Source organism: Struthio camelus, chromosome W (genome assembly GCF_040807025.1).
Source record: "Struthio camelus isolate bStrCam1 chromosome W, bStrCam1.hap1, whole genome shotgun sequence".
In the NCBI taxonomy this organism is placed as follows: domain Eukaryota; kingdom Metazoa; phylum Chordata; class Aves; order Struthioniformes; family Struthionidae; genus Struthio; species Struthio camelus.
In genome coordinates, this window is record NC_090981.1 from 58,054,893 (window position 1) to 58,077,059 (window position 22,167).

At 41.7% G+C, this 22,167-nt stretch overlaps 1 protein-coding gene and 1 long non-coding RNA gene across 8 annotated transcripts in view; one reads left to right on the forward strand and one right to left on the reverse strand.

Annotated features, from left to right (window-relative positions):
* Positions 1-202: 202 nt before the first annotated feature.
* LOC138064137 (uncharacterized) lies at positions 203-17,015 on the forward strand. Its single transcript, XR_011137411.1, has 2 exons — positions 203-384; positions 13,317-17,015. It is a non-coding gene; the product is annotated as an uncharacterized lncRNA (long non-coding RNA).
* Positions 16,404-22,167, reverse strand: part of LOC104150901 (protein unc-13 homolog B) — a 217,833-nt gene continuing 212,069 nt past the window's right edge. For all 7 annotated transcript variants that reach the window (XM_068925344.1, XM_068925343.1, XM_068925342.1 and 4 more), the window contains 3 exons: positions 20,928-21,020; positions 19,636-19,795; positions 16,404-18,402 (listed from right to left, as the gene is read on the reverse strand). In XM_068925344.1, the coding sequence (XP_068781445.1) occupies positions 18,117-18,402; positions 19,636-19,795; positions 20,928-21,020 (539 nt within the window). In that variant the 3' untranslated portion in view covers positions 16,404-18,116. The remainder of the gene's footprint in view (positions 18,403-19,635; positions 19,796-20,927; positions 21,021-22,167) is intronic.

Sequence of the window (22,167 nt, forward strand, 5' to 3'; positions counted from 1 at the left end):
ATGTCTCTGTGTGCTTCATGTGCTCAATAAAACCGGCAAGAGTAAAGGCAAAGTTCCTGACCCTGTGGGTGGAACATGGCACTGTGTAGCACTGAGTAAATAAGAAGCAATTGATCCTTGGACTCATGTATGGCATCAGGTATTAATAAGGAATATACCACACACAGGAGTCTCTTTCATCCAAGAGAAATGCAGCCTGAAAAGCCTACTTGTGCATGCTCTTAGAGCAAACCGGTAGCTAGAGTGGCAAACAAGACATGTGCTCAACTTTCTGCAACCAACAGACAGATTTTCTTGCACAGCCCTCAGCTGGAGAATTTCAAACACAAAACATTTTCTTCCCTAAAGGCCAGACGTTTCATTATCACCTATAAGGACTAAAAGGTATGTAGCCTCTGTGGGACAATCCATTCCTTTAGGTTTTTATGGCACTGAGTACAAAAGGATCCAGATTCAGGCTTCTGGTTGCCATGGTTATGCTAACAAAACACGTAAATTCAGCTTTTGACTCTAGATTATTTAATTCAATGCCCTCTTCAGCCAAAAAAAGTTTGTGAAGAGAATTGTGAGACAGAGGAGAGACCGAGCTAGTCTAAAAAAAATCACCTAAGTACAACTACAATAGGCTGTAGTATGAAGACTTAAGTTTTTAAAAAAACCTTAATAATGGCACGTGCCAAGCCATACTAGTATTCCAGATTTCCCTATTCAGTAATACAAGCTTCCGACGCTAATTCACAAGCTTTGATTTGCACTGGTTGGCATTTTTACCACCTGCTTTAGGTGCGATGACATCTTCTGACTGAAAAATTCAGAATTAGTGTTAGGTTAAATAAGTAATTTTTTTTTTTTTGACTTTCCTTGCAACATGCCAAATTATTGAAGTGGAAGGCTTTTTAAAAGGTAATTCAGATCTTCTCAGTCATCTTGTCTGGGCTTTTTGGGACTGTTTATTCTCAGTTAATGAAAATAGACTAGTCAATACCACTTCTGTTTATAGCCTATTTCAAATAAAGTTTATTCTGTAGTTTTCCGTGCAGTAGACAGGATTACAAACATGGCAGTGAAAGCTTCCTGCTTTATTTAAAATTCTCTGGTTAGGTAATGGGCCATGGCTATGACTAACAGGGTCACGTGAGCACATGAAGAAGGAAGGATAGCAGGCTGAGCAAACACTGAAATAAGAGTCAAATCCGTTCTCACATCTGTGGCAAATTATGGGCGAGTCTGTTAATACTGTTGTACTTCCATTTTCTTATTCATAAAAGGGAATAACAATTCTTCACTTCCTCAAGAGACGGAGTAGGATGCATTAATAAGGACTATGAGGCATTTAGAGTCGTATCAAGGACATCTCAGTACAAGAAAATTGCTAAGTCTCTCTCATGTAACAAAGGCCTAGGTTATCTCAAAGTCCTGGAAAAACCTGTTCAAGATAAAAAAGGGAATCTCACCTTCTCTGGCAGAAGTGGTGAACAAGTTTTTTTCTGCTCACTTTTCAGTTCTTGTGTTGGTTTGTGATACTATTTTTAAAACAGAAGAATCTCTTCTTAAGGAAATATAAAGGTGTCACAACAACACTGCAGGATTCAGGTTTAATATCAATAGTAATATAAAATACTCTCATGCCAGCATTTTGACTCCAGGTATTACAGCTATGAGTCAGTGCGCTAGTAAGACGACTGTTACCCAGAAGTCGGAAACAGTCTTGGAAGATATGCAAAATTATAATTCTTTCCTGTCTTTGATGTTTTGGTCACTAAAGTAAAAATAACTTAAAATTAACAATAGCTAATAATTTGGAACTAAAACTAGAACGTGAGATTAAACCGTTCCAAGCAGGAGAACGAAAGCCTTTTGTGTGTAGCTGAAAAGCTATTGTTTAAGAATGATGCAATATTTAAGGGGAAGAGAAAGGCTACATGCTGCTGCCTAATGGAAAATCATTTTGCAAGAACTACTCATAGACTGCTCCTCCCTTAATCTCCCTCAGCTTTTTCCCAGCAGCTTTCTTGCAGAGGAGAGCTTTCAAAAGTTGTCCCCTCTACAAAATACAACATATAGGGGAAGGGTTTCCCCTCTCTTCCATCTTCTACCTGTCTCCAGGTTCTAGCCTGTAGCTGGTACTCAAAACCTATTTTCCTTCCCCTGGATGAATTCAGAGTCTTTCTTTGTACAAACTGACCCTGTTTCCCCATCCCCGTTTTCTGCTTTAGAAATATCTTGCTATGTTGTGTCCTGCTCTATAGCTGTAACATGCAGGGGAAGAGGGGAAGACACAAGGCAAAGGACGGATCTCTAATGATTTCTCAGGGAGATTCATCCTGCAGGTAATAAGCACCCCAATCTTGCTGGAGTAAGAAAATTCATCATAACATCCTGACTGATGGATGCAAACACAGAAGAAAATAGGGTTTGCCTCTCCTGCCAATCCAAACAGGAGGATAAAACCATCTAACTGAGGACTGATTCTAAAACACAGATGCATCCATCAGCCACATGATTTCACTCATCATTTTGGACAAGGAGCAGTCCTAATTTATTCTCTAGAACCTACCACGCAGGCCTCGAAGACTATATGGATCATCAGTAACACATAATTGAATGTTAAATACATAAGAACGTGTGATGGTTGCGTGTGAAGAGAAGCAGACACTTTGAATTAAGAAGAACTCACGCCTACAGGCAGCTCAAAGCAGCTAAGCGCAAAGCTCGGTTCAGACAGACTGCCTATGCTACAAACCATCGGTTTAGTTCATAAGCCGTTGGCTTCAACAGGGAAACCACCTGAAGAAGCTCCTGTTTGCTCCCATCCTCAGAATAGGAAGTGATTCAGCCAAAAAATATATTTGTTGACATTTTCAGTTGGATCAATTCCCTCATCTAACTCACTGCCACAGTCACAAAAACGACGTCAGCCCAACAAGAATAGTGACAACAGGCTGGCTGGGGCCTGGTGAGGCCCACTTGAAGTTATTGCAATGCCTGTGGAGCCACAGGCTTACCTTTTTACATAGGTATTTTCAGCAACTGAATTTAAAACATGGCCTCACAAACACTTGTGTTGGCAAAACCCACAGGACTGTGATGCTAGGGTCCAGGAGGGATTAACTCCTTAAGCCACTTTATTGCTGAAACCAGTGTCTCATGGAAGTATAACTTCACACGTGGAGATAATACCAGCAAAAAATGCTCCCATAGACCCCTGTGATATGGGCCAGACAGTGGGTGTTATTGAAATGAGGGACGATGAGAACTCCTGCTGCCGAGTATTCAGCTTGACCGTTTACTGAGAAGCCCGTTTGATGAAGTGTGTTTGCAATAAGGCAACTTTAACTTGTCTTCAAAGACATGATCCAAATCTCTGGAGGAAACTCCCATGTATATTCAAGACAGCTACCCAAACTCACTTGCAGAATTTAAAAGTCTCCAACTGAGAAATATGCCACCAGATGCTTCCTGACATTTAATGCTAAACACCCTATAATGAGGCTATAAACAGACTTTCACTCCAAAACATATGAAGGAATAGCACAAGACCCAAGGGAGAGACAGCTCTGTAAAAATGCAGTTATTGTTACTGATTAGAATTCAGACAGGCCTCTCTGGCATTGTTAATTCCGGTTTGATTTGTTCTAAGGCACGTCAGATGTTTGTGGCACAAACAGACTCCCTGATGCTTGCATCATGATGTAAAATAAAAAAAAAACATGTAAGAAAGAGTGTCACAATCTGAGTCTAAAAGAAGCATGTGGTCATGTAATCATTTACAGCCCACTGCTGTCATGAGAACTTCTGACCAAAGTTTCCATTTTAACTTTTGCAAGTAATGTAGTTGTCACCTTCCAGTGAATTTCAGGAAAATTTATGCGCCTACATCCCTTTGACTCCTGTGAAAAATCTCAGTTTCCCAGCAGTTTGTTAAAATGCCAGTGACATAACCTCCCAAGTGACAATTTTTGAGCCTTCTGGAGAAACTTGGTAGCTTCAACCATGGTTAAATACTCAGAGAGAAACCTTTCAGTTCGCTAAATGATCTTATTAGCTGTTAAATGTAGAGATCGTATTAGAAGAAAAGAACATTAAAAGACAAGTGATACCTCTTTATAAAACATTAGCGAAAGAACAGTTACAACAAAATCTGTTCTTAATAAGGTTGAAAATGACCCTCAGATAGAAACCTAAGGCCTGCTCAGAGCTCATAGCAGTAGAGCTAGACCAAGGTATGTTAAGGCCTGGTACTGTGGTTCAACTTTACTTTTTCTGTGATTTAATTCATAGCTAACATCATTAACATTATAGGAGATACTCTGAATTTACTACACTGTAATAAATTAGAATTTGACTCCAAGCACCCAATTATGTGGACAAGTAAAAGATCACAAAATGTGTGTTAAATTCATAGTCATTTAGCACAGAGAAACTTTTACAGCTGGAAACACTGAAGGCATTTTCGCAAATGATAATCAACCTACCTTTGTTTAGCAATGTCTACCCTGATTAGTCAGAGAGCTCTAAAATGTTACAAAATACTTATATTGAACATTTATTTTATTATTACATTAATTACAATAAGAATCATTAATAGCAAAATAGTGCATGAACAAGTTCAAGTTTCTATCCCAAAAACGGGCAACTCTGGCATAAAACTGGAGATAATGGAAACAGGAGAAAAAGGAGGCTTTACAGGACTAAGAAGCATGTGGAGAATTCACTCCATCACTATTAACAAGTTGGCTCTGCCATGAAGGGTTTTAACTCGCACAGTCAGACTCATATACAACAATACACATTCTAGCAGAGGAGAAATTTTGGCAAAGGGTTGCCAGAAACATAACAGTGCCTGAATAGTTTCCCCTCTACCCTTGGGACAGTATGAGTTTAGCCAGCATCGCAGATATACCCACAAAATTCTGTCTTACCCAACAATATTACTTAGGCTTTTGAAGAGAAGCATCTGACAAGAAAAAGAGAAATGATTTTAACAATGACACCTCAAAGTGAAGTTTAAATACACAGGAGAATAAGTAAAGAAAGGAGGCACGTTTTGTTACATGTTTTTCCCCTTTTGCTTGTATGGTTGCTGAGTCCCTGAGTATGTTCCCTTGCACACTGGGGACAGGACATCAGTTGCTGAGAGACGCAAATTCAAAACCGCTGTGAAGGCTCCCGTGATATCCCCTAGCTGCAGAAATACTTTTGGTTTAGCTTTGTACAATCAAACTTCCTGCTGTCTCCCATCTCCTGTCAAGAAAAGATAAAGGCTCGGTGTAATAGGTGCCCTACTTACCTAGGGCTTTGATCTCTTGCAACTCCCTGCTAGCAGGAGTTGGGAACGAGTCCTGATGGAGTTTCAGAATACGGGAATTTACAACCCGGAGAGCTGCTGTGCTTTCCAAAGGGGCTGTTTTTCACACCACACCTGCAAGACTTCAAAGCAAAGGGAAAAGTTATTTTCTGTTTACCCTTCCAGCTTCCCCCTCTGCTGCCTCTGGACGCTGTCAGCCGTCGAACCCTTCTATGTTTCTCAGAACAGGACCTGTGCTGAACTTTTATGAACCAAGTTTGAGTAGAAAATTCCCCTGGGATGAGGCCACCTGCCCACAGCGCTGTGGCCACCTCTCCATGCCCACACTGCGGTGTGAGGGTTGTGCTTACCCCAGTGAACCAAACCACTGGCACGTGGGGCCCCGGGCAAGGAAACGGGCACAGCCACCAAGCATCACGGGTTTTGGGCGCTTTTAACTGCTGTGCCTAGGTCACACTAAACCAGTCATCTGGGAGCACTTCTAGGTCTCCAAGCGTAAACCACGGCTGCGTCCTGAGTTCTACCTGGCTGCACTTTGTCTTGAGACGTACCGTCTCCCCAGTGGGCGTCATGCCCTGCTTTGCACTAGAAGGAGGCTTGAGTAAATACTGTTTGTATGTGGGGACACTCTGGATGGCAGTGCAGCATGCTTACACCACGTCTGCACAAAGGCAGGAAGATGGGGCTTTTCGTATATGCCATGCTGCATGCCAAGGGGACAGCAAAAAATCTGCCGCTGTTGATAGCAGTGCTTCTAGTTATGCCTTTAGTTCAAGCGGTACAGCTTTTCTCTTGATTCAATGCCCAACAGTCAAAATAGGGATACACCCTGTGATTGCACAGCCAATCCTATCGTTGCATACATACATGAAGAGGTGGAAAAGTAGACTTACACAGGAAGCGATAGAATGAAAATTAATCAAAGTTTGAGTAATTTTGATTAAAAATTATTTTCTTCTCATAACTGGATGAGCCATTGCTCTGCGGTCTCTATCGTGGGCTTACTGTGCTTGATATGAGCAATGTCTGCGCCAGATGCAGCCCCAAAAAACATAATACAATTAATCGGCCCCATGGTTGGTTGGAGCAGTGCTGTGCCAGCAAAACTACAACACTTGCCGGATCTCATCCCCATGTTTCTGCGCTGCATCAGCTTGTGCAACATTACCCTACTCAAAGTAGGATACTTAGGAGAGGTAAGAACTTACATGAGTGGTGAAGAACGTGTTACTCCTGGCTAAAGTCCCATATGCAGATCAGGATTCAGGCACGCTGGCATAGCAAGTGTGTGGGAAGTCTGCTTGTGCTGCTATTCTGTAGATAAAAGGAGGATTTCTTTCACGTCATTTGTCAAGAAAACAATTTTATCCTCACTAAATGCCCCATGCCAGAATTTTATGATGTTTATAGTTCTGCAAAATAGTCTATTACGTAGTTGCAAAATGCTCCACAACGCAAACAACAAGTGTGAGGGGGCTACAGAACTATAGGGGCTTCCAGACACTTGTGTATTCTGGGTGAGGATCCTAAGCACAAGCTGTGCAAGTCTTCCAGCATTGTTTCTGATGCAGTTATAAACAAACTCTAGGTTCTTTTTTATTGTCTTGATTGTGCTAGAACTAGCTACTGCATTTTCTTAATTATTTGCAATATTAGGGTTGAGATGCCAAAGGATTTCGGCAACCGATTCGAAGCTGTGAAGAAGAGCTGGGTGGAAGCCCACTGCAGCACAAGTCAACATGTTCTGTAATAATACTTCTTGACCCTAAATCTGTTTATCACTATGACCTTGAGTACTTGTGCAAGATGTACCAACCAGATATTTCAGAAAGGGAACCTTTGTGTCACCTATGGCCCACAGAGGGTGGACTGCCAATCTTTGATCAATCTCTGATGCATCCCAGGAGAGGTGGGAGAAGGAAACAGATATATTTTGTTTCAGTTTATTTCTAACCAGCTGTTCATGGGGACAGAGAAGCGGGAATACTGATGCTTCCAGGAGACTTTTGAAACATTAAAGCACAGAACCTGGTAAAGGCTTATAATTTTGCATTCCTTCCTTCTTTTGTTTTGGACCAAATTCTCCCCATAGGCCTGTGGGCTGCAAGTTAATGGTCTGGGTCCATGTGGATCCATTTCAACTAACATTTTCTCTGGTAAACCTACAGCTAGACAGCCTAGGCAGACCTCTCATCTTTTCTTGCTCTAACAACTGTCCTCCCATCCTGAGTCTATAATATAATAAGAATCAGTGGATAGAGGCCTCAAGTGAATAACAAATAACATTAGAAAGCTAAACGCTTCTGAACAGTTACCCATTAGAGGGAAATACCAAAGGAAGTGGGCTGATCTCCGTTTCATAGTGTCTTAGCAGCAAGATAAAGAATATCCTTCTGCGGCAGATGACAAACAAAACCAAAGCTGCTGAGCTTAATACAGACTTAACTGGATGATACACTATGGCCTGTGTAATGCAGCAGATGAGATGAAATGACCTACTGATTCTTCCCTGGCTTCAGTTCTATAGATGTTATGCATATGGTGGTCATCATGTCTTTCGCAGAGTACAGGAAAGGGCCTTAATAGTCTGCAGTGAATTGGGTAGGTGATGGGGTAGTAAACTGTGAAAGAATTGGTGGGATCTTCTGTCACTGAAGATGATGGTTTTTATTTGCTTAAGAGGATTACTTTTTAAACTCAGGCTGGTGATGCTTTCCGCTGAATCACACTTTTCTGTCAATCCTTTAAAACTGCATTGCACGATTCAGAGGAAACTTGCAGTACATACAAAACTGGCTACAGCGCTGGCATTAGTTTACAGATGCTCATTATATTGGAAAGAATGGCGTTTTACATAACAGACGAGAGCTATCATTACCAAGAGTGCCACTGGTTTGGGGATGGCACTAGACAGACAGTGTAGACTGAACAATAGCAATACTAAGGAGCAAAACGTGTTTCTTTTTCTCCCATTTCATCATCGCATATTGCGCAGAGGTGATTGCAAGTGGGATACTCCAAGCCACATTCTTCTCCTATCCCCCTATGCTACTTCCCTGTGGTTCAAAATGTGCACAACTCACTCAGCTAATAATTTTCAACTTTTAGCGAACTGACTGATTGCTAGTTACTCCAGGCAGCGCAGGAGATGCCTCAAAGTTTCTCAACGGCAGAAACAGAAGAGGTGAGCATAGACAGAGGCACAACTCACCTTGACTGTTTGGAGAAAAAGTATTAAGTTATGAGATACAAAAGGCATTTGCTAACATCGTTACCTCCGGGAAGTGTAAGGGTTGTATATTACCAATAGAGGTGCCTTTTTTATTGTGAATTACCTGAAACAGATAGGTAGGGAGATTATCGCTGAGGACCATCATACCAATTATTAGATGACTGCTGGGAAGTGTGGCTTGTAACCACTGGCTTACCACCATGGAAATCAGTGCTTCTGCTGGCCTAGCAACACAGAAGCTCAGAAGCCTGGTTTAAGCTTGGTAGTCGCACAATGGAAGAGGTTTGATAATATTATCATGGGGCTGAGAAAGAGGAGTTCTCATGTTTCTCCTTTTTCAAGACAGATCCAAAAGAAAAAAAAGGTCACTGTCCTAAAAATCTGTAAAATTACATTTCCTCTGACCAAGGTTTTGCTTTCATTTCCTTCATAGCTTGTTATGTTACGAGAATGAATTTCATAGCATACAGCAGTAACCGGGTGACTCAAACCCTTGCACCTCCTTCATGCGGGGAGTAATGGCAGGAATTTTCTTAATCTGGACTCTAGCTGAACAAACTAGATGTTCTCCAGGTGGTTTTCCTAGCTCCAGTTTCTAGACTGGACTACAAGCTCCCCCTGCAGAAAAACATGCAGCTAAAACCTGGATTGTTCATACAACACGATAATGAAAGGATGATTTGGAAAAGTCGCATAGAGCAGCCTATGCAACTGCAGTACTCAGTAGTTCTGCACTGACTGAGGTCTCAAACACCTGCTGATGAATGTTCTACTACTTCCAAAGGGGAGGAAAGGGAGATAAAGGAAAAAAGTGCCTTAAAGACACTTAGTATATGAACTTAGCATATGGAGGCAAGGGGTTTGAGAGTGTCTGTATGTGGGGGAGTGATTTTTTTTTTTTTTAAGAAAAAAAAAAGCATTTGAAAACTGAATAAGAAACTTCCTTGAAAAACACAGGGTGTTTGTTTCTTCAAACTCACACCCCCCACGCACACTAGGGAATATTTGACTGTGTCTGCCAAACTTTGAGAGAAAACCTTGGTCACCATTGTGTGGGTTTATTGTATCCGTGATTGTCATCCTCAGAAATTTCCTCCTTTGATTAAAAAAAAAAAAAAAAACATGACTTGACCTAGGCTTGACTCCAGACACATGAAAATAATTCCAAATAAGGATCTGCAGCATGACAAGCTGCTGTGCTTCAGAAAAGTATAAACTGACCATGTTTAGTAGGGATTTCAATTAAAGGTGGCTTTTTGACATCATCACTTCTTACAGCTACCAAAGTGACACGCCTCTCTGTCTTTCTAGCTGTGACTAGGGGTGAGGTAAATCACTGTAAATTAATTCTGCTTCTGAAGATGCAGACAGGCAAGGTTTACTTTCCTCAGTTTGCCAAACACTGGTGGGTAACAAGAGGGGGTCTTGGGAAAGAGTGTCTTAGGATAAAAATAGGAGATGTAGAGCAGGCACTAAGAGTGCTTCTTTGCAAAATCCACGAGTCGAATGTCTGCCCCCAAAGGTTGGTTCATTGGGCTGATATTCTCACTTACCTATATTATAGCTGACAGATGGAAATCCTTTTGGCTGACAGTTGCCATTACAGGCAGCTAGCATCTGGTGAATAGCTGCTGTTAATAATGGAACTACCCGACATGGCAACTCTCAGATCTTGTCACCACATAGTCACTGAGATAATAAAAGGAGGTGTTATTCTAGGTTTGGTTCCAATAAGCTGTGAAAATACTAAAAACAGCAACTCACAAGAGCACTATTGTCCAGTCCAATAGTTATTTGCTGTTTAAATGCAAGGATAAATACAAATCTGTAAAATTTTTTCTTTCTAAAACAAAAAACCTCCACAAATTGAAAATCAAGTAGAGATAAACAGGAACTCATTAAAGTTCATCCGAGTTAACCTTGTCAAGGACAGAGAATGTAAATGTTCAGATAATATGAGAGGCACAGAGATTGAGGGAGCAGAGGAAGGAAGAGTTGCCCTGGCAGAATTTGAAGCTAGTGCTTTGGTCTCAGAGTGAAATTCTTACTGGGCTGGAAGAAGCCTTTGACACTGTTGGAGATGAATGTTGCAGGCTTGCCGTCCCTCTGGATGCTCGAGGGTGAGATTAATATCTCTGAATAAAAGCTTTAGTCTCTGAGCATTCTGAATCTCATCTGATATTCTTATCTGAACTTGCAATATACTTACATTATTTATCACGTCATATTAGCACTGAAATAACTAATGCTATGCTTCGGGACTTCTGCTCGTCTTCTGTAGGCTGCCAGAAACAATCATTCTTCCTTCCCAATGCATAACTGTTCTAATTTCTCATCCTCTTCAGTGTATTTTGCAACATACCAACGGTGCTAAGAAAACAGCTCAAGTGCCTCTGTATCTTGCTTTTGCTCAGTGTTTAGCAGCCCACTGGGTATGGACTTCCCCAGGCCAGATTTAAAGACGCCTGCTCTTCTGGCCGTGTTGACTTCAACTTGTTCAGGAGTGAAGAATTTGCTAACGTGGTTGTGGTGCTGCCATTCTCTCTTGCTCGCTTCTTGTAGCATATCACAGTTTCTTTAGATTTTGAGTTGCTGATATGATGTTGTTCTGATCTGAGGGGCGGACGTTCCTTCACTTAGTCTAAGGCCTATTCCATGGTCTTGGGTGACTGAGAGACTGGCTTCAAAGGAACTCTGGTTCCTTCAGTCAAATGTTCATTTTCAGGAAGGAGAGCATCAGAAAAAGATGAAAAAATATCCCACAAATGAAGAACTTTGCCTTAGAGGGTCTGTCTGGTGACAGAAAGGCAAGGTGACTGACAACAGAGAGCAAGGAAATAGAAACTCCTACATCAAGGTAGCTAAAAGTTCAGAGGGCTCAAAACCCCCAGATCCTTGGGAATGGATCACTTCCATCCTATGGTTCTGAAAACACTGAAACACGGAATTGGAGTTTTGGTAGCAAGGATCTTTTCATCTGTGTAGGTGGAGGTCTGGTGACCGAAGAATAACGTGCAAAATCTGTAATTTATCTTAGTGAGGAAACAGTCCAAGCAACTTCCAGCATGTTAGGTTGACCTGGACAGTGTGCAAAGCTTTAGAACAAATCTTGAAGGAAAGAATATTAGAGACAGGATAAGAAATGGGACAAAAGGCAGCGTGGATTTGGCAGAGGTAGAATATGCAGGATCAATTTGACTTGTCCTTTGAGACATGTTCTCCTAGGTCTAACCCGTCAAAGGCTTACATTTCTGTAAGCTTCCTTCATTGCTTCTGAGATGACTTGGGAGCAGTGGCAGCTTGCAGGGTTAGGTACATGATACTAAGAGGCAGTCAAAGTAATTCAGGAACTGTTCGGCCACCTGAATATTAGCACAGGCTGCTGGCTGGGCAAACCTAATTCTAGGTACCAATGTAGCAGATCAAATCTATTGGAACTAGAGAAAAGCATTACAGACGTTGTCAGATGGGAACTATTTGGAGGAATCTGGGATCAGTGAAAGAACTATGCGGTGACATAAAGGAAATGGGCTGAGCACTGTGAGAAGCCGAAGGAGGCAGGGGACTGATAATAAGTAATTCTTCTAAAAGCTAGGGAAAGAAGTGATGCTCAAATGGCTGCACTTTAGAGCAGATGCAAAGAAAGGACTGGAAATGGAGAATATAGGCAGAAAGCTAAGTTTTGTCCAGATCAGCAGAAAAAAGTTTAGCAGAGATAACAATGTTATCCAAGTATCAGGAGCCAGGGAAGAGACTCAATGAAACTGAAGAGCACTGCTGGTTTAAGAACAAGTATTTGTAAATTGGCCATACATCAGTCAAGGCTGCAACTGAGAAGATATCCAAGTATCAGAGAAGTGAGGTTCTGAAAAAATCCTCCAGATATGGTTAAATTCCTGTCCACACTCCTGATTTAAAAAAGGAGTTTGTGGGATTAGCCCACAGCTGCCAGGGAGGGCCCTGACCCATAGGGTGTGTTCCACCGAGCACTAGGGAATACGTGTTCACAGACTTTACTCACGCGGAAGCACAATAGGGATCAAAGTCTAGAGTTTTCTCTTGAAGGGAGGAAATGAGAGCATAAGAACAGAAAAGGAAGATGACCAGATGACAGAAAAGGAAATTCCACGACCAGCCTGATTTCCTCCATTGCCACTAGGCTGCCTCCTCCCTCAATGTTGCTACTGAGAAACTGGAAAAGCAAATCCCATGCTGGCAATGCCAGCTGCTTCCTCACTATATCCTTCTCACTCCCCAGACCCTCCCATTCTCCTGCCCACTTTGTCTTCATCCGACATCTTGCTAGCATCTTCCAGGAATACACCCACCCCACATCTGCCCTTGGCTCTACCCTCTACCCTCTCCTGTCCCAAGAAATACAATGTCCTTTCCTGTAAGCCCATTCCATCCCTGTCACATGATCACAAGCATGCATCATCCCTTTGATTCCTGCTGTCACTCCTCCAGTCCATTTTTTTGAAGGAGTATGTTACAACCCTGAGCTGGCCAAAGCCTTAGAAGGGATTTTCCTGAAGAACAGTAAGTCTGTCAAACACAAAATTAGGCTTTCTTTCTCTCTCTCTATTCTTCAAAAATTGTCTAATCTTTTCAAACAAAGGCTAGAAATAAAAATTTAAAAAAAAACACAAAAAACAAAACCAGATCTCTGTTATTCACTGAATCTCAGCAGGATAGTTCCTTGCTCTCAGGTTTGTTCGGGTTATGCTGGTTTCCCAAGCTGAAGCAACCTCTCTAACTTCCCTTTCATGTTTGTAGGAAGGATCTCTCTGTCACCCTAGAAGTCTAGCTGCATGTCTGCTCCTTACTCCTCCCAGCAATCTGCCAGTGTCTTCCGCCTGCAACCAGGAAGCTCATCTTGGGCTGACTGACTCCATTGCTCTTAAGATCAGGAGCAACATGCCTTCTTCAAAAGGATTTCTCCTGGCACAGTTCATTCACACCTCGAAGGCTGGATGCCATTCTGGTGCTTGTAGTTCTGGTCCTCACAGCTCAGAAACTATCCATATAAATGGAAAAGGTTCAAATATGGACAATAAGGATTATCAAAGTTTTGGGATAACTGAGTAAGCTGGGATACTACCGCCCCAGAAAGCAATGATGGAATGAAGGAGAGGAAATATGCTAGAGGTCTACAATATGCTGATTAGCCTGGGAAGGGCACATAGGACCAACGCTTCAGCATCTTTTCCAACATAAGAATGGGGCGCATCAGATTAAACTAGTGGGAGCCAGATTCAAAACAAAGAAAAGAGGATCGGTCTCCACATAAAAAGTTCTAAATCCTTGAATCTCCTTTTCAGGGGCTCAAAGGGAGATGGGAGAAGGATAACTTAAGACTTACTAAAGAGAAAACACAGGCTCAGGAGTATCCCGAGCTAAAAATTGTCAGTACCTTAAAGCATTCCAGAAGGAAGCATCATTAGTTTACCTTATTCTAATTTGTCTCTGGACTGCTGCTTGAACCACTCTTGGAGGCAGGATTTGAGCTGGAGGGACTCTTGGTCGGAAACAACACAGCTGCTCGCACAGGCCCAGCAGAAAGCCCTAAGGTCAGAGCAACCAGACTGTCAGCAGATAGGCTCATCCCAGATGGGATGGCAGGCAACTTACCACTCACTGGTGCTTCTGACACCTTTGCCATGGCATTCTTAAAACAGCCTCTTTCAACTCTTGATAGCTGTTTCCACCCTGGGTAGGGCTTAGCTGTCATTTTGAGGAGCGTTCAGATAGAGTGAAGAAAGCCATGTGCACAACACTATCGTGGATCATTTTTGTGTTCTCCACAGTCACTAACTCCAGATATCACAGGACCAAGGACTTAGACATTAGGAACCCTACTAGAAATGGCACCGCTCTCCCATCTCTCTCCACCTGATGTACTCTGAAACTTGCTGGAGAGCCCATTTTTAATTCACTGTTAATCAAAAAGGACACTGGATTAAATCAAGTGCTCTGGGAAAATTCAAGTTTGATAAACACAACTGTCTTCTGGGACAAACAGGAACCCAATCAAATTAAAAAAAATAAAGAGTAAAACATAGCCTCCCCACAAAATCACTCTGAAACAAATCTGTTTTTAATTTCTGATGTCTTGCTGATGGTCCTGAATTTACCGTTATCTTACCTAGCATTACTGTCAAGGTAGCAGGTCTGTTGCTCGAGGAGAGACAACGGGAATCCACAGAAATGTCTTCACTCACTCAGTGCGGGTGTCTGAAATATCTACCTATTAGACAAGTGACATTTCACCGGAAGTGCGTACCACCAGTACCATTAACTGGAGTCGGGCAAGGACTTCAGAGTTCACCCTGCTTTGAGTGGAACTGACCCAGGGTCCTCCAGAGGTTCCTTCCAGCCTAAGTTATTCTGTGGTTCTATGAAGGGAAAAAAAAATTCAAGGAAATAAAGGCAAGGAAGCTGATTCTTCCAGCCTCTGTCCCTTCCTTCTGACTGATGCACTTCTTCTAAACACCAATTATTTTTGGATGTGAAGAGAACCAGAAATCAAAGAGCTAAATGGGCATCTCAGTCCCACTATCCTTTCAGTAACACCACCAGGCAGGTGTTCAGACATCTAAAAACCTCCAAGAAAGTTGGAAAGTTCCAAAAAACCACTGCCACGCACTTTAGGGCCACAGGTACAAGAGAAAGTCCAAGTGTTTGTAACGCAAGTCTGCATGATTTTCTGGCAGAAAAGAAAATTTAAAAGCATCATAGAATGAGTAGAAACTCAAGAAACAATGCAAGACAGGCAGACAGCTTTAGACAAAAAACATGTTAAAAAGCAACAATTATGTATTTTGATTCTATAATTAAAAAGTTCACAAACTTGGTTTGCAGACAAGCACTAGATTGGTGGATAAGCAATACATTCAGAAGCGTTGGGTTCCTGGCTCTGTTAATAATGGCCAAACCACTTTCCTGATTCAGGCTTCTTCCCTTTGACTAGTCCTTTATTGGTTTCTCTCCAGTGCAGCGCTCACTGAAGCGATCACAAGCGAACATACCAATGAGTTAGAAATGTGTGTCTGTCTAACTGTATTAAGAGGGGCTTTAAACGTGTGCTAGATAGCCCATCACATGGGACATGTCAAACTCAAGAATTTCCCACACTCAAGCTAGAAACAGAAATATAGCAACAGGCTGGACCTTGAGTTAGCCGAGTTACTTGGACTCACATTGCTAAGTGTATGCTACCCAAGCAAAAAAACTGCACCTCAGAACACAATCAGTTGAGGCCTGCATAATCATGAAACGTGAGTCCCTGCGAGTTATTTGAGCTTGTCTGCTTCAAATTGGCAGAGTCCCCAAAGAACAAGGAGAGGGAGTAATTTAGTTGACATTAAGAAGATTTATTCTTTCATCTCTTGTCAATATCATCTACAGACTACTAATGTTCACATCAGAATGAAGCTATGAATCAAGCTGGATATATAATTATATTTCTTCATGCGTTATCCGTAAAATATCCTACTGCCTGCCTGACTCTTTTTGTTTAGCACCTTCAGGAGCCTACCTGAATACAAAGGAAACCTGACTTAAAGGCAAGATAGGAGAATAAAGGGAAATAAGTCGTTCTCTGTGTTTTTCTGTAATGTCTCAGTGCATTATCAGAAGCCAAGAACTTCATTGAAAGATGTGAAAGATGGAGGCACATTTGCATCACGGAGAAGGGAACTGCCTGACCTCTTGCTGGGCAGCTATAGTGTGGGCGGAGGGGGAGGGAGGGGAAAAGAAAAAAATGTGTACTAAACAACACTAATTTGCAAAGATGCAACAGTGATTCTGCCTACATGATTTAGCAAATCCATTTACAATTACACATCAATAGATGACTCCAAATGCTGCTAAAAGAGTTTATTAAAGACTGTACTAACAGTTCTTGTAACAATGGCACATACAATGATTCAAAATCATGACAAATAGCGTGGAGTTTTGAAGAGCATTATTATAATACACCATGGACAAGAACAACGCAGATGTGCAGTCTCAGAACCCTACAAGCAGGCCCGTGAAATATACGAGTCCTATCATACAGCTGTACAAGTGTCAGAGAAAATAGAAAATAAAATACAAAAAAAAAAAGTCATTCAATACACAGTCCTTGAATTTATTGACAGTATTACAGTACTTTATGGGTAAGGACTGGCTCATTCCAGCTGTACTTTCCAGAGTACAAGGGCAGCTGAAAACAGCAAAACAAAAACAAACAAACAAAAATCAATCAAACAAAAAAACCTCAAGTACAATCACTACTCCAGTCCTTTCTGCTTAGGAAACTTCAGTCACGAATTCTGACATCCCTGCAATCACTTTGCTCAGGACATCACTTCATTTTGCAAAAAAACAAAATCAGGATGCTGCTTCACGCTAGTGCAAGAACATTTTTCAGTGGTTTCATTAATAATAACAAGAATAACAACAATCAGCATGGATCAACCATGGCATGGCCAACAGCAACTTTAAGATGAGAACAGAATGGACCTGCTTCACCTTGACCAGTACTGAGGACTGAGGGCTCTCAGAGGGGAGATGTGTTGCACTCTCCCAAACAAGCCATCATTTCTGGATTCGTAGTGAGGAATCCCTGTTCCAGGGAAAGAAAATGCTACAGAAAGCCTGCAAGCATTAAATTACCAAATCCACATAAAACTAACAAAAGAATATTGAGGTGGAAAAGGTATTCAGCAGCCTTATTATTTTTCATTGCCCTAAAGTTGTTCCCATCCCCACTACGTTGGTCACAGGAGCCAAAGTATGACTTGCGGAGTTTGGCAGCTTATAGCACCCCCATGTTAATGTAGGAATCACAGCAGCATTCAGAGATGTATATTATCCAAGACACACCATCTAATTACAACAGCAGGGCAGCCGCAATCTGCTGCTGGCATGTGGCCTTTGCAGCTTTTGGCTATGAGATCTTAAGCCTCTCTGCACTTGTCCCACTGGTCTTGCCCATGCTCACAGCAGCACATCCACGGTCATACATTCTTTTGGTGTGCATCTTCAAAGCAATACGCAACTTCTTTTTTTTAAGCAGACGTTGAGGCGTCTACGTATCACATTGGGCACCGGTATAATCTGTGCAAGAACATCCCTTGGCAGCTCCACAGTACACGAATTCCACGAGGAATAACTGATTTGCCAAAACCCCACATCATTGTTCTCCTCCCAATTTCCATACAGTTGGTTTGTTTTGTAGCGTGATTATGTAGAACCTTTTTATCCAACTTCAGAGGATAAAATCACAGTGCTGCGTATCAACAAAACCCAGCATACCCAGCCTCCAGTATAAAATAATGTATATACACAAAGCAGAATTTGCATCTTAAATAAGAAGAGATTGTCTCATTCTCTATAGTGTCTTACCCAGCTACTAAAAAATAAATAGTTCACATCAGATTGATGGATTTGTTTCCTGTACAGCACACGTGCGCTATTGGAGCTGACAAAGACAACATGAAAAACCTTTTGTAATTAATAAGAGAGAATTGTTGAACACTTGCACATATTGGCACAAGGCAGAAGAGAAAAGGGAACATTACATAGCTCAGCTCAGGTGCCTTCCTCTGCGGAACGAGATTCAGATTTCAACTTTACAAATTCTCTGGCAACTTCATCATTGGTTCTTTGAGAGAGAATCCGCAGGACTGTAAGTCCAGTTTCATCCATGTGAATCCTGCGTCCAAGGGGGCACCAGCAAGCACAGCTTCCTTTGTCCGCTATGTCTCTGAGCTGCATCACCGCTATGCCCAGTACCCGATCCTCCCGAGCAAAGCAGTAGTCCTTCACGCAGACTTGGAGCTCATAGGCATCAGGGCCATCTTCATTCCCCAATATGCTGAAAAACACACACGAGTTTGTTTAGCTTCGGCAGAATATACACATTTCTCTGCAAAAAGGTGTCAGCAGCTGTCTAGAGTGCTGGATGAGCCATAGAAAACTCCTTTCTACAGAAAAACTCTACAAAATCCAGGTTAGAGAGGGGAAAAAAGACCAGGGTTAGAGAAGAAGTAAAATTTACGGTGTATGGGCATTTTTGCTGTTTCATAGCTGATAAAGACAACCTGGATATTTAAAAAGAAAAAGCCAACAATGCTTTTCAGCTTGCCTTTGTATGTGCGTTTGTGCTAAACTGTGAAATGAGAGAAGCAGAACATTAAAGCCATGCCAGTAGTATTTCCAAGTCAGATAACGTGAAACATTTCTGCTTGTGCTAAAGGTTGCTTCATTTCAGTAATTAATATTTTAATTAGATGAAGTCTTTGTTAAAGATTCAGAACTTTCTATTAAAGCAAGAGCTAATAAAAATAAACTGCCAATCTTTCCGATACTTCTGAAGTTAAAAAAGAAAGAGAAAAAGGCACAAAAATCTCTTCATTTAGAGGAAGCCTGTCAGATCTTTCTTCACATCAATGCAACAAAAAATTATATGGATAGTCTTTCTCCTCCAAGATCCTTATACTTTTTTGCTGGTCACCTCTACTCCTCTCATTCTTACTGCACAGCTAGGTGAAGACTGGTCTGTAGCTCCATTTTTGAGTCTTCCGAGAAGGAAGATGCCCTTGTAATAATGAAAGCCAAATAAGAGGAGGTCAGTGTTTAGAAAGGCTGCAATTGTAGCAAAGTAACCGCTATTAATTCCAAAGACTGTATCCTTGGAAACAGATTCAGAAAGCATGTCCTGCAGGTCAAGTCAAGACAGAAACAAATATTTAGTTTAAAAAAACAAATCCAAACTACATGATGAACTTTTAGCCTCATTTCTACCAAGAAAAGATATAAAGTTCATTAAAATGACAGACCACAGTGAAATGTGTTGACAGGATACCCAGTGTGTTTCAGAAGGTAGTTAAAGGATGCTATTGGTAAAGGACAGACATCAGCATTCCCACCCACCGCAAAAAATCCCATATTCTAGCTTTTCCTGCCACAACACCAAGCATGGGGCCAAGCTCCTGGTTTGAGTAGTCCTTTCGGCCCTTGCCAGGTTGTTCACTGAACTGGAAGGCTCTATCTGTGCTCAGCATCTGCAGTCTCCAGGTCAGAGTCTTAGGCTATTTTTCACACTTACAAGTGAAAGGTTTCATTGTATTTGGGAGCCCAGTTGTTGCTCTTCGACTTGGTTGTGAACTTCCTCTTCTTGTCACTCTGATGGGGCCCAATCATGGTAATTTCGACAAACGGACGGAACATGCCGGATGTTTGCCACTTCAGGTCGTTGGCTGCCACAACTGCAAGAGAGAGTCAGAAACTGCTTTCCAGTAAACGCTCATTTGTCCCCGTTGCTCTGGACACCTTCCCAGTTCCCTTCTGCTCACAATTCCTTGTTTCAGAGGACAAAGTTCACTCCAAAACACGCAAGTGTCCTGACACACATGGGCAGGACTGTGTTGTATTACAACAACAGGCTTTTTTGCTCCTGTTTTAGTTCTGTATAGGGAACTTAATACTTGGGACAGCACTTGGCTTTTGCCATGCGCAGAGACAAGAAATTAGTCTGAGAAACAGGCACTCATACAGCTCCATGCAGGTTGCCTTGGCAATTCTGTGCTTAACTCTAGGATCAGATGTGGAACGAGGGAAAACCGAGGCATTTGGGGGACTGATACAAAAGTCTGTTGAAACGCAAAATGAGATTGCAGGTAAGACCAGCAAAGCATAAGAGCTGTGGGTACTTTCAGAAAGCTTTGGAAAATCCCACATTATTAGCTCTTTAATAGTCATCCACTCCAAGGTTACTGCAGGGGACAGACTGAACCACAGGGAATATCTGTGAAAGCCACTTTTTACATTACAGTATAGATTTATCCTGCAGAAGAGAGGCCTGAAGAGCTGCAATATATATATATTTATATATATTTAGAGAAAATTAAACAAGTAGGCTGTAGGCAAGTAAGGGAGACCAAAGAGGAAGAGGAAGCCTAAGATGAATCACTGCTTGGGTTATTTTCAGAGTGGCTCTTCAGGGACCGGTTTGGCCTTCTAGGCAGAGAGAAGCCTCTGTACTCTTAGTGGCTCTGCGATCTCTCAGCTCACACTGAGCAATTTCGCAAGATCACTCTGTCACGCTGCCCTGTGCTTTGCAGCACATGCTAAACTGTGGGGCCTGGTGAGAGCTGTCATCTGATTTTTGTTTACTTCATATATCGCTGCCAATAAATAACAGGACTGAACATTGCCATTTCACTGGCTGGGCTGGACAAGCTCATTTGCTGTTTCTCTACATGTTTCTGATCTGAAACAGAAAAAACAATTATGGATTCACATTGCATGGTTTAGCTCAAAAATATGACGACTTCCAAGGCTGGAAAACTGCCTTGATACAACCACAGACCCTGAGCAGTAACGCATGCTTTCCCATACCTTTCACAGTGACCTTGTGTTCACCAGTTCCTGGATGTGTATACAAGTCGATCTGTATGGACACTTCACCCACGGGATCATCCACACCAGACCCTGTTGGAAGAAAACGGACACCCCCCACCATGCACACACAGATTATTGTTCATTGGCACCACATTTGGTTTATGGTCTCAGCAAGACAATATCCTTTTCACAGCACACCCTCCATAGCCAGCTTTTCAGTCAACACTGATAACGTAACATTAATGCAAATTAACATCAGGCTCGCATGCCCAACCTGCATGAAACACTAAAAATTACATCCTAGTGAGAATACTAGGAAGAAAACAAGACTCCTAAAATTTAACAACGGACCCTCAGAGAAAACAAGAATTTTTTAGAAGTTCCTGCAAAGCTGTTGAATACACATGCAGGCATTCCAGTGCTGGACATCAGCATTCCTATAATCTCACAAAAGTGTGCGTTTGGTGGGGGGGGGAGGAATAGAGGAAGTTTAGAGAAAAGAAAAAAAAAAAAAGACAAAAATGATAGTCATTTGGACTGAGCCGTAATGCAGCCTCACCCTCCAAGAAGCTTCCATGCTGTACATCAGATAAAAGTTGTCATACCAACTGCCTACCTGCTTCCCTTCAGAGCACAATGGGAATCCCTTAACTACTGTATGCCGTGAACGGTCAGGAGAAAGCAAGCATTCACAAATTGCGTACTTGCTTCCCTTCATCAATTAGCCAGGGAGAAAATTAGATGTAGTTTCGCAGAGGAAAAGGTAACGTTACAACAGAGGGAGAATAAAAGATTACGTGAGCCTTAAAATTCTTGTATCAGGATGCATTCAACTTTTCCACTTTTAATCTTAATTATCATGCAGTACAGGGAAGTGACATTTATCTGGGTAGGAAAATCCAGATCTCATGTAAATTACAGAAAAAGACTGCTTGGCAAAATGAAAATTAAGTTGATAAGATAGTGAGATTTATTTTACTTTCCCTTTGATAACTGTCTGATCTCAGGCTGACAATTAGCAATGTAGTTGTAATTGGCATACCTACAGGATAATTGAGTACCTATATAGAAAAGGACTATTTTGCCAATTTTGAGATTAAAACACATTATGAAGTGAAAGAAGTGTCGTATTTTATTGAATTTTAGGACAAGAAGCTTGAAGTAATATCATTAAACAGGTATGTTGATTATATGGGTCTAACGTCGACTTTTACGAGAACAGACTGCAAGGAGCAAA